This window comes from Empidonax traillii, unplaced genomic scaffold (genome assembly GCF_003031625.1).
Source record: "Empidonax traillii isolate 1590-97213 ecotype Southwest subspecies unplaced genomic scaffold, ASM303162v1 scaffold343:size799674, whole genome shotgun sequence".
Taxonomy (NCBI): domain Eukaryota; kingdom Metazoa; phylum Chordata; class Aves; order Passeriformes; family Tyrannidae; genus Empidonax; species Empidonax traillii.
In genome coordinates, this window is record NW_020955536.1 from 265,490 (window position 1) to 278,709 (window position 13,220).

The window sequence follows — 13,220 nt, forward strand, 5'->3', positions numbered from 1 at the left end:
CTGAAGTCCACTAAACCTTCAGGAAATGCACTGTTATAGGATTTTGGAGCAAATGGAAATGGTGCAATAATTTTTCTGCCTAAATTTAAGCCTTTAGCAGTACAAGAAAAGTATTGCATTTTCAAAGGGAAAGCCCAACGAGGCACTGATGCACCATGTCTATGTCCTGGTGGCTCATGCTGGTGACTGTGCAGTCCAAAACCAGTGTGTCCATGTCACTGTGGCTGTCTGCCACCCAAACCTGCCCAGCCTGTGGGGCTGCCGAGCTCAGATGTCCTCCTGTGCTGACATAGAAGCAGGACTTAAAATTCCAGAACAGCTGGAGCTCATGGCAGGATCTCGACTTAATAAAGCAATTGCAGGAATAACTAAATAGCCATGCTAAGGAGAAGACTCTTGAGATTGACAAGCCTTTATTATAATAAATTCTGGCCAAGTTTTGCTGTGTTTAATAAGACATTTTTTCCTTTTGTATACTTTAAACAAAAATGAAGAGCAAAGGTAACAGAAAAGAGTAAAATATTTGTTGTTGTTGTTTTTCTTTTTTTAACAGGAGGAAAAATTATTTCAAATGGATCTCATGAGTGAGATCTGACTGCAGGTGCGCTTTACATGCAGGCTAGCAGTATTTACAGCCCTTCTACACATGAGCACAGCTGATTCTTGGTACCTTTATTCTTAGCACTAGTACCTTCTGTAGAGCAAGGTACTTCGTTTAAGAGAAATCAAAAAAATGTTGATTCCATTTTTCCTGCTAAATGCACTTGTATCTTGAGTCACACCTTTAGGGCTTAGCATTCAGGCATAAATTATTTCCCTGTGTGTTACTGAGGAGCTTGGTACCTAGCTGCTTTCAGTCAGGCTGCTGGATACACTAACTCCTGTTGTATTTATCACTCATTCAGCTGATGGTTTGGAGCTTGGTAGTACAATTTGTCTCATCTCCCTGGAAATTTGGATTAATTTTCTTGATTAGTAAACTGTTTATTTTTAAGTGTCTAAGAATTCAGGTGAGCTGAATAGCAGTACTGTGAAATTCATGCTACAAATATCATATGTGGTGAAGCTTTTAAAAATGAAGTTCCTGATACAATAATATTGTTGCCTAGTGTTCTGTATAACTAAATAGCTGTACTAAATGGTATTTCACTGTTTCTAATTATTGCCATTGAAAACTTCAGTAGAGAGACACAGATTTGCTTCTGTTGCTTTCCTTAGAAGGACACACAAATTCATATTGTCTTCATCAGAGCCAGCTAATGCCCTGCTGACTAGCAGGATTCAATTAGTGTCTCCCAGGGGGGTTGTAGCGCTGATTTGTGGTGCAGAGCAACAGAAGAAGCCTGTCATCTGTTTATATGCTTTAAATCAGCACTGCTTCAATTACCTGGGTCATTGCAAGCCAGACATAACTTATGGGTTTTTTATGGGAAAGAGTATCCTATCTAAATATCATCAGCATTTATTTTATTGAATGATGTTCTCAGTAAAAATAAGGTGAGCAGAATATAAATACATGTAGTTTAAGCAAAAAAAAAAACTTGTTTGTTTGTTTAAAAACATGGTGATATTAAAAGGAAAGACAATTAGAGCCATTTGATTTTGAGTACAGGATTGTAAAGCCCTCTACTGTGGCTTTTCCTTGGATGGGAAGAATCAGGAGAACCATTTGTGTCCCCCTTTCTTAGAGATGGGCAGAATCCTTAAGTACTGGGCCAAAGCACACTGTCTGAAGCAGTTGACTGATGATGCATCTGGCACTAACTTTTAAAGCTGGACTTTAATGTGGGTGCTGTGTTAGAAATCTGATTTCCCAAGTGGTATGGACTTGAGAGGTGATGACGGCCTGCCAGTGGGGCTGATCCTGCTCTCATGGAAACTAATCCAGGTTCTTACCATCTTCAGCATGAAAAAACTGGGAGCAGAAAGCACTTTACACTCATGACACGTGTCTCCAGAATGTTTCAGGATTGTTAAATGCTTTAAATGAGCACTTCTACAACCTGTATTTCTATAGCTGCTGAAGTAACACTTTTAAACTGTTTTTACATTGAATAGTAAACCAGTGACAGTAGCAACTCCTTTTTTTCTTATTTTCAGAGAAGACAAGATTGGAATAGAAACAAGTGGGAAGTGTATATTACTTCAGATGGTAGCTAGCATCAGTGAGAAAATCTAGCTAGCTGGAGCACTGGGAAAAAGTCCATAATCCAAGCCCACTTGTCTCCTGGAGCTCCTGCTATTACTACTGTTGCATGCCACATGACCTAGTGTTACAGAGAAGTGCTGTATTCCCTGGTACCCTCTGCACTGCATTCATAAACTGCTGCCCTACCCTGTGAAAAAGCTGGTGTGTCAGAAACCCAGCTAATCCCTGGGCATCTCTTGGGAGTCAGATGCTATTGCCCAGGGCTTCCACAAGTCAAAATCTGAAAAAAAAAAAAAGAATTGGTGTTCAGAGAGTACAGTTTAATGTGCCATCCTATTTGTTTGTTTCTCTCTGTCTTGTGTTGACCAGGTGGCTCTTAAAAACATTCAGGTTTTAATTGCATGTTTGCTCTGCTGGCATAAATCCTTCTTCTTCCAGTGCTGTTCATAGTCTAGTGAAACTGTTGTGTTTTTCCATGATAACGCCTAAAACCAGGAATGAGTGGAAGAGTAACAACATAGCTTGGAAACTGTTGCAGATTAAATACTTACAGTGAATTCTCAGGAATTCCTCTTATGGCTTCATTAATTGGAAGGGGCTGTGTCCTCCGGAGGGTGGCCAAAGACGTTGCCTCCAAAAGCTTCACATGCTTGTAAAAGTGAAATAGAAAGAGGGATAAAAGTGAGGCTGGCTGTATCAGTGGAAGCTGAGATTTATTAAAATTCTACATGTACTTCTTATATGGCTGACAGAGATAGGACAGTGTGGCTCTCATGCAGGATGGGAAGGGGCAGGGCACCAAGTCTTTCAAAAAGAAATGGGTTGTTATATCTATGATAATACTTCTGCAAATAGAATTTTCAGGAGACATCTTAGTGTGTTAATAAGTTATATAGATTTATTAAGCATATGTATGGTCTGTATAATGTTGTAATATGCATAGACTATGATTCCAGTGTCACTGATGAGCCGTGTGTGCATTGAATATCAAAGAACTGGAGTTTGTTTTTATGGGTTAATATAATTAGTGAAGTTGGAGGAGGAGGTATGCACCCAGTTGGAGGAGTGTATATAATAGTTTTCTGTTTAATTTCAATATTCTTATAGTAGAAGTTGAAAAAAATTGCGACATGTAAATAGCAAAGAGAGAAGGACAACTTACCTCTTCTCTCTGGTGAATAGATTAGCACATACAGCCCAGGTCCATAAGGAAACAGGTTCACATTTGCTTTACAAAATTTGGATATCTAAGTTGCATGTTTTTCTGAGTCCAGAATGTTTTGTCTTGAAACAGCAGATTGACAGAAGCTGAATATATGCCCTGTAGAGGTTAATAGTGTGTGGAGTGGCAAGAGGCAGCTACATATTCTCTTCAAGGAGTTGTGTGCCAAACTCAGGTCTAAAACCTCTCTCAACAAATTTATATTTTTATTATCTTCAAGAAGGTAATTCACTGTCACCAGGCAGGTTTTTTTTTTTAACAAAGGATTTTGTAGTCCTGCATATAACGCTGCTATTTCTAGAAAGAAGCTGAGATCTTTTGTGTAGGTATGCCTTAGGAAACTAGTGTAATACTGAAAATTAGAAGTTCAAATTCAGTTCATTCTTAAACATAGCAATGATGTCAGACTTTTTGAATATGCTAAACCTTTTCAATTGCTCACTTTTTTTAGGGATGCTGAATTTGGAAAGGTTTTGTTTCCCACTTAAGCAGTACCGGGTGCTTCTTAAGGCATCTCATGAAGTGGTCTTCTTTATCTGGATGTTGAGACCAAGAATTTGAAATCAGACTGAGTGTTCTTGGCATTTTGATTCTAACCCAGATATAGTTATCAATATATGGTTCTTCATGAACAAAGGAGTGGTGTTGTGCAGCTCTTCAGGTTTAGGGTCTGTTGCTCTTCAGGGAAAGGGTCTGGAATATAAGTCCTATGAGGAGTGGCTTAGGGTACTGGAGTTATTTAGTCTGGGGAAAAGACGGCTCAGGAGAGACCTTATTGCTCTACAATTACCTGAAAGGAGGTCAGAGTGAGGTGGGAGTCAACCTCTCCTCCCAGACAGCTAGAGATAGGACAAGAGGAAATGTCTTTAAGGGAGGTTCAGGTTGGATATCAGGAAAGGTTTCTTCACTGACAGGGTGGTTAAGCATTGAAACAGTCTTCCTAGGGAAATGGTGGAGTCACCATCCCTGGAAGCATTCAAAAACCAAGTACACATGGCACTACGTGACATGGCTTAGTGGGCATGGTGGTATTTGGTCAAAGATTGGATTTGGTGATCTTGGAGGTCTTTTCCAACCTTAATGACTCCAGGATTCTGTGATTCTGTATGGAGTGTACCTATAGCCCTAGAGTAAAGCCAGATGGGAGAGGTCTGTGAGGGGCCTGTGGTCCAGCCCCTGGCTTGAAGCCAGTCCAGTTTGAGCAGGCTGCTGATGGCATTCATTTAATGTATTTCTAATGATGGAGATCCAAGGGACTCTGAACAGTGTGTTCCAGCATTGATCAAGCTTAACTTTTTTTTTCCTCATATTGAGTTGACATTTCCCATGTTCCAGCTTATGTCTGCTGCCTCTTGTCCTTTCACTCTATGCCTTTGAGAAGAGCATGGCTCCAATTGCATAAGCTCATCATCAGGTAGTTTTAGATAGCAATATGATCTCCCCTGAGCATTTTAAGGCCTGCATAGGTAAGTCTCCTGCAGACCCTGCCCATGTGTCCGGTGCTGCAGCTCTGGACCTGGCCACCTTCCCTCATCTCCCTCCAGTATATCTTGTCTTGAGGAGCCCGAGATGGTACCTGCTGCAGTCTCTTAAATGAGGAACAGAAGGGAAGATCACATCCCTTGACCTGCTGACTACACTAATCCATCTCAGGATGTGGTTGACCTTCTTTGCTGCAGGGACACTCATGTCCAACATGGTGTCCACCTGGACCCCTACATCTTTTTATGCTTTTTAGCTGATTAACCCCTGTGGTGTGCCCGTGTATGGGGTTGTTCTTCCCTGGTTAGAGGACCTAGCATTTGCCCCCACTGAAATTCATGCAGACAGTAGATAGCATGTAATATCCACTTTGAATTATCAGTTTTAACCCTCTAGGTCAAATTCATCCCCATGGAGCAACCTTGAGGGATGTGATTGTACCAGGTACAAGTTTGAGCAGAATTTGATCCTATTGGTCCTTAGGTTGCAGTCTGACATTACACCTGACCTAATGTAACTGCAGTCAGCTGCTGAAATTAATAGCTTTACTCTCCCCACAACCCTGACAGCATATGCTTCTGTTAATTTTTGTATATCAAATTTAGTTGACTGTTCAGCCACAGAGTCATATCAGCAGTTTAAAGAATAGAAGGCCATCTGTCTGCTCTGAAAAAAAAAAAATGAATATTTTCTTTTGTCCCAGAAAGCTTGAATGACTGCCCACAGCTGCATAGATTGAGGCATGGTGCAGAAAAGGACAAGACCAGGACCTGACTTTTCGGTGTCGGCACAAAGTTAACCCTGGATTAGGCTGATGATGATCTGATGTTTTACAATATAATTTTGTCGATGACCTCTATTTTTTTCTGGGTTTACAAATATTGTAGGCAGGTTGATAAAACAAAATTCATTGGGAAATGACTCATAGATGTATTAAAAATTCTGCAAGCCATTTCAGAGAGCTGCTTTAAAGATGCTCTTAATTCTCATTTTAAAAATAGATTATCCAACTGTGAAAATCTCACTGAATATTTATTAAAGGATAAGTAGCTAATTAAAACCCTGTCTTGGTTTCAGCAATACCTAGCAATGTTCAGTGGGTGACTGGTGGTGAGATATCATTGTATTTGAAGGCAGATACACTGCTCTAACCTAAAATTCTATATATAGTCCTGCTCACAAGTTAAAGAGCTCAGAAACTGAAACCTTGTTAATTGACTGTTACCACCTTCTGTTGTGCCTTCACTCATACTGGCGTTGAAATTCTCAAGCAGAGCTGCTTGTGAAAGGGAGAGGTCAGCTGTTACAGAAATACTGACAAATGTGTTGGATATGAATTCTGGATTCCCAGTGAACAAGACAGTAAAGCAAGCTCTGAGACTTATTTATGGGTTTAGAAGACCTGTGAGGGATGGAGATGTCTGTACCTTTGATTGTTCTTCCTTTCCAAGGAAGATTTCTCAGGGTTTTTTGTAGAGCAAGGTATCTTGCAGATTTGGAAAACAATAAAGAATTGAAATTGTTGCCCTGTCCCATTGGAATGGAAGGGCACTGTGATTAGCTACCAAACTCTTAGAAAATAAACCAAGTATGATGTGTTTATGGGCTAGGAAAAGCCCCCACATGCCCTGCCCTCTAAGGAAACTCTGTGATGTGCTGTGGTGCCTGTGAGCTTTGGCGTGTTTGTAGGTGTCATCTCCCTGGTTCTGTCTTTGTGCCATAGGAGGTCAGTTATTGTATTCTTCTCTTGTGGTTTTAACTTATTTCTTTTTAGGTTGTCTAATTGCTTAATGTAGATGAGCCAGTTCTAAGTGATCAGTCCCTGCTTGTAGTTTACTTGCTGCTTGGTGCATCTCTTTAAGATGGGCTTCTCTGTTCAGCTGGAGGTTCAGCTGGATCTTTATTAGGTATTATCATTGAGTCAATAAGATATATTAACCTCACCTCTGACTACTGCTCCTAATATAACAGATACAAGACTGCTCAGTAGTCATGGTCATTCTTCAGAGCAGTGAATTGCTCACAGCTCCCAGTACAGCACCATCCCCAGGATTATTAATCGTGCAAAGCCTTCTGTTTTGCTGAGACATCTCATGAGAGCCCAGTTGGGTCATTAGCTGAGTCCCAGTCCTGGTCTCCTTAGAGACTCTGGCAAAACATAGTTGAAGATAATATCCTGCCTAGGGCATGCAATTGTGAATAAGAATGAAAGATGCCAGAGTAGTTGTGTGGCAGTGAGTGTAGCTGTGTGATTGTATCAGTGGAGCAGGTTACTGTATTTGTGGGAGTTTAATTTGGAGCAGATTATCAGTGCTTATAATAAATCTATCAGTATCTGTAAATCAAGATGAGATGTCTTCTTGAAAACACATAGGAGATCAATTACAAGTTCTTGTCTCAGTTCTGGAAGAGTTGACATGCCTTGGCTTGTGTCTTTCGATGTCAATTAATAGTGCTAAGTTGTAGACTTGATTCTGTAATATTTTGTTAAAATGAAAACATGATTAAATGTTTTGTTTCACATTGGCAGTACAAAACTAGGACAGCATTCGAAGTATATTACTCCATTTTTGAGACAGTTTTTTGGTAATTAGTCATTAATTTATATTATATATATGGAAGTATATCACCTTTACTAATTTTTATTCAAATGTATGTATGTTCATTTGACCAGATGAGCTCCAGAGGTCTTTTCCAAACTCAACTTTTTTGTGATGTTCATGAAACCCTTTTATTATTCCACATATTAGAAGTTTCACTGAGTTAAAGAAGTATAAAAAATCTGTTACAAACAACAATTATGACTAAAAATAATTATTTTTTTCTTTACATAACACATGAGCTTGCTGCTGGATTGCTCACTAGAGTGTGGCTCCATGACATCCTGTCTGTCACACTAGAGGCAGTGTTGTCTCCTGATTAGGTTATTGACTAAAGTTCATGGTAGAAAATCCTCTCCTAAATTGGTGGAAATTTAGGCCACCTAACATGGTGTTGGGCCTGTTTGTGCCAGAATCATACGTGGAACATTTAGTTGTGTCAAAGATGAAAACAATTTTAAAGTCTATTTCCATAGAACATTTTTCCTTGACTTTATGTAAGTGAGGAGGTTGCAAGTATTTGGAGTATAAAGTCATTAGCAGAGAGAAAAAAAAGGTGAAAATCAGAATTCATTATCACATATCTAAAAATATAATAATATTTAAACTCCATGTGTCCTCACGATTTTTGAATTATTGCCAATGATCCAAAATGGATGGCGGAGCTGAACACTTATTTAGACTGGTTTCAAATAGATTTCAGGAACATTATGTAGAAAGAAAAGACAGCATTGCTTTTGTTCTCTGTCTGCGTAATAAAAAATTTCTTTTAAATGCAATTCAGACATAAGCCACTCTTAGATGGTTTAGGGAGCAAAATAATGTTTAAGTTAGGAAGAAGTATCTTTACAGCTCTTGTAGTGAAGACAATCTCTCAATTGGTATGAATTTGATAGTATTTGTGGGGAAATGCCATACAGAGTTTTAATGAAATGCTAATGAAGTTATCTGATCAGATGGAACTCACCATGAGGCAGAAGGTCTGTGTTACGTTTGTGCCCCACTTAAGCCATATTTTGATAGCTTGCTTGGGATTTAGTTGGACATGAGCTTTGGGTGGAGTGAAATGTGTTTCTAAATCCTCACCATCCTTCGCTGCATATGAAGTGATTTGTCCATCTGGTCACCTCAGAGAAAAAACCTCAGCAGTTTCTGTGCCCAAACAAGAAGGCTCACGATGGAGAGCTTTTTGTTTTAAGGATGTTAATAAAAAGGAAGGATTTAATTAAGTATAGGGAGTGTTGTTGAGTAGGGCAAACAAGTAATGTAGACACTGTGGGGTTTATAAATGTCATACATTTTCTCCTTTGAGTATTCACCAACATTTGCTTTCAGAGCACACAGATTAAGAGAAGGACCTTGATATGGTAAAGGCTTGGAGGACAAATGCTGGTTTCTTAATGTTTGAAAGTCATCACTCTTGTGTAGCATTTTAACAACATAAGAGAAGCCACATTTGCCTGTTCTTACTCCCTGTAATGCCAATTTTATTTTCATTCTGTAACTGATCCTGTTAGCAATCAACCCTGGCTGATACTGTGTTTCTTAGATATACAAGGATTTGGTCTTGAGTGCTCATTGTGTTTTTGTATCTTTAGAGATTTATTTTTTTTTCCCCTAAGAAGCTGTAGAATCTGAATTTGCAATTGTCTGTTTGGTATGTCCCTTTGATACTTCAGCCTCCATGTGGCTGGAAAACCGTGAATGAGAACTGAGCAAGCAGAGAAAAAGAAGCCAGAGTAATAATCAGTTCTTTAATGGAAAGATATTTAATTTCGATAAAGGCACGAGGCTGTAACTGGTTTCCTTTTGTTTCCTCTGTTGTAGGTTGCCTTTCCCTGCAGGCGACAGGGTAACTTTTAACGGGAAGGAGTGCATCTGCCAGAAATGTTCCCTGCCCCCTTCCAGCAGTGCTGGCTCTTTCCCTGTACAGAACCTGCGGAGTAAGTAGAGATTTCTGCTCTTTTCAGTCAGTACTTCTTAGTCTGCCCAGGTTTAAAGAACAGAATTTTAAACCAATTTGTGTAGCTGGAGCTTCTACCACTATGCTGCGTAAGAGGTGTCATGAAATAAAGTGTAGTCAAAATATGTGAAAAAGTACAGTGTGGTTTTCTAAAAAAGTGTGATATTAAAAAGAAACACAGATGGTGTCATTATAGGATTAACAATACACAAAATCTCCCAAAACCAAAAAAATTGGTTAAAACTGAACTAAATCAAATTATTTGGAGAAAAACATAATACGGATGTTAATATTTTTGAGGATTTAGTCCAAGTCTGGCTAAAATAAAATCTGATGTGAGATTTAATAATTTGTACGTGTTCCAGAAAATACAGTGACAGGACTGCATGGCTAGTTCATACATAGGAAGGATTTAAATGTATGAAATGTGACCGGGGGACATTCACCTTGACCTCAGTACTATTGTGTACTAGGAGAAGATACAAACACTACAAAGAAATGTGGTCTTTTCACACCAGCTTTTTTTTACAGTAGATCATAGAGTGGTGGTGTTGCTTTGAACTCTGTTCCTTTGCTGTTTAGCTCATGAAGTGCTTTAAGAATCAACCACCTTTATGGAATTAAACAGCAGCAGCAACTTGGTTAAACTGCAGAGACAAAAATACTTTTACTGATTATCATATCAAGCTGGATTTAGCATGGCTGAGGAAGGGCCCCATGGATTGGTCATCTTGCTTTAAGGAATCCATCCCACTTCTGGGAGAAATCTCTCACTTTTTATTCTGTTTTCTTTTTTCCCCCACATTTCACTTCAGAAGTTTTCACCCTCTCCTCTCTACATCTTCTCAGCAAAAGCTGCTGTGTCAATGCAGTGAGAGATGCTCTGCTGATTTTCTCTTGCTAATGCAGTTCTCTTTTGGGGAGGGATCACCCCCTCTGTTAGCTGCTTTCTCTTGTCACTTATTCAAGAGGTGGATCATCCTTAGCCATTATTTCTGATTGCACTTGCAAATCCATACTTTAATGGCCTATAATCTGTTTGTCTCCTTCTCATATGGGAAAAGTGCCTTTGACTTTAATGAACGTTATTTGCCTGGTTGAGTACTGTCAGAACAAGTTCATTTGATTATCTGTGATACAGAATCATTTAATGTATTTACATTCTTTTTCTCTGTACTCATACACACACCATGGAGAGTTTTTCTTGCATTGCACTTCCTCAGCTCTCTCAGGTCACTGCACCGAGTCTCCCCAGCACACTGGTGCCTGCAAACCTCAGCAAACCACTTGTCTCTGAAGGAACCAGCACTGGAAGCATATCTTTGTGGCAAAACCGACCTTGGAAAAGGAAGGTTTAGCCTTTCCTCGAATTAAATCTCGAACATATTTATTTATACCTCAAACACACATCTGCTTTAAATCTCACTAGAAATGGATGAAGTCTTTCCAAGTGACAGTACACAGAAAGTTAGTGTGTAATATCTAAAAAGATAATAAAGAACTTGGGCAGCATTCAGTTTAATATATAATATGTGAAAGAACAATATGTAATACCCGTTGTTTTCCAAGCACCTAATCCTTAGGCTAGAACCAGTATTTCAGGAATAAACAAGCACAGTCAGAGACATCCTGGTTGAATTGGAGAGCTGAAAATCCAGAGTGTCTGGCTGTAGCTACGTATTATGGAAAGCAGTGAATGGTGTATCTCCTTGTTTAAACAGCAGCTTTCTTGCAAAAGACCTTAATGTTTTAAATAAACAATTCTTTTTAATAGTGCATAAAACCATATGACTTTCAGGCAAGCTTGTTCAAGGAACAATTAGTACGTTGGCCCACTGTTACACTGGTTTTGTTCCTGTGTCAGAACTCCCTGATACCTACCATGTGTGCTGCTCATCAGCCGATTTATCTCGGTCATGATTTCAGGACATCTCTTGGGTGTCACTGAGATCCCAACATCACTACCCCCTCTGACCATCCTTCTATTTTCATCCTCCCATTTTGGTTCTGACCTCTTTTATGCGTTCCATTTGGCAGAAATGAAGAATGTCAGATACTTGCTTTTCGCCTGAGTCCTTGATTTTTTTATTATTATATAAGTACCTACGTACCTGGTTTATTTCATTTTATAAAACACTAGCTCTGAAAACCTCTTGTGACAGTGTTGATGCTGAAAAAGTATTCAGGGAAGAATATCAACATGTAGCAGCAAATTGATGTGTTCTGCAGAGTTATTGGTTGAAATTAGTTGAGTCACCAAAGGATGCTGCTTCCAAGATGGGAAGAAAACGACATTGCATCAGTAGGCACTGTTGGCATAGCAACCACAATATTTGTTTGTAATTATCTGGAATTTAACAGCAGTTGGGAATAAAAAAGTAGCTCAAAAAATGCTGCATTTGTGCCCACCCAAGCTAAAACCAGATGAAAGGTGAATGACATCTGAGCACACTGTGTTTTATTCAGTTTATGAAATAAACCCTCAACCAGTGAGATTAAATTAGATTACCAGATGAATCCCCAGTGCAGGAGAGATCATAAACAAATTTCTGATTGCAGTTAAACAATAGATACTACAGAATACTGCAGGGGCTAAATCCAGGCACACACCCAAATATCCTTTTTTATTAGCAAAACTCGAATGTTCTGATCTGTGGTGCACACGATTTTGTGCTAGGCTAGTTTCCATGTATTGGTGCTCTACAGGGTAACATTAGACACATTATTGCTCTCTTAATCCATTCCAAATCCACTAAAGCAAAATACGAACTATCCTTTATTGTTGTGCGCTCAGAAGTAAAAAATTTACAATTGCACTTAGAGTGTCTCATTAGGGTCATGTAACCAACTAAATAGAATCTTAAATCAGAAAGTTTTTAAGAGGACTATTCAAGTGTTTTAATGAGATCCTAGGTTTGGAGTTCTTTCTTAATAACTAGATAAATCTTTTTTTAATGCTTTTGTGTATCTTTCTCTTCCATGCAAGACCTTGTTGTGGTTTGGGTTTTGTTTTTTTTTTCTCTTCTGGCAGCTCTAAATTATTGTCTTTCAGGGTTTGTCTTTTCTCTAGCATATTTTTGGTATACCTGAAAAATTTCTAAAAGTATTGTGTGGGGTTTTTTTCACATAAGATGGAAGATATTATGTGGAGGATTAAAAGGATTACTGAGAGATATTGATACTAGAATCAGTTTATCACTTATCCCTATTTTTCCACATATTCTACTTTAACATTTAGTAGGAAAATTATACGTAGGCAGGAAATCTGCAGAGTGAAGAATGAATGAAAGATGGACCTTGTAGCCTATTAGAGGGTTATTCAGGATATAGAGAACAAGATCAAAATCCTATGTCTATGTGGTATCTCTGAAAAGGGTACTTACTGGTGGACTGTTTGTGTGGAAACCGAGTGTAGATTTAGATTTTACTAGTTCAGTCAAAAGCATCCATTGTTACAAAAAAAGGCAACCAAGCCACCCAAAAATCTTGTTCTCAATTAATTTTTCTGGGGAGCCTATAGAAGTGAATTTCTATAAATAATAAATATGTAGCCAGCCATCACTTTTACATATTGATATTTCTCTATTCCTAAGGAATTTGTGACGCCTCTTAACTAATGGTGTGTTCTTCCTGGTTACAGGAAATTTCATATCAGAATTTCAGCTTGGATTTTTTAATGCTTGCTGAAAGAGTTTTGGAATGATAAGTAAAGTGTGTATAGTGATAGGCAAAATGTAATATGAAGAATCAACTGGGTTTTTTTAATCTAGGTATTTTTATTTTATTTTACTGGGTTAATTTGCA

At 38.6% G+C, this 13,220-nt stretch overlaps 1 protein-coding gene across 15 annotated transcripts in view; it reads left to right on the plus strand.

Annotated features, from left to right (window-relative positions):
* The window catches only part of ABLIM2 (actin binding LIM protein family member 2), a 136,341-nt gene that overhangs the window by 52,258 nt on the left and 70,863 nt on the right, over positions 1-13,220 (plus strand). For all 15 annotated transcript variants that reach the window (XM_027892246.1, XM_027892252.1, XM_027892248.1 and 12 more), the window contains exon 4: positions 9,281-9,396. In XM_027892246.1, the coding sequence (XP_027748047.1) occupies positions 9,281-9,396 (116 nt within the window). The remainder of the gene's footprint in view (positions 1-9,280; positions 9,397-13,220) is intronic.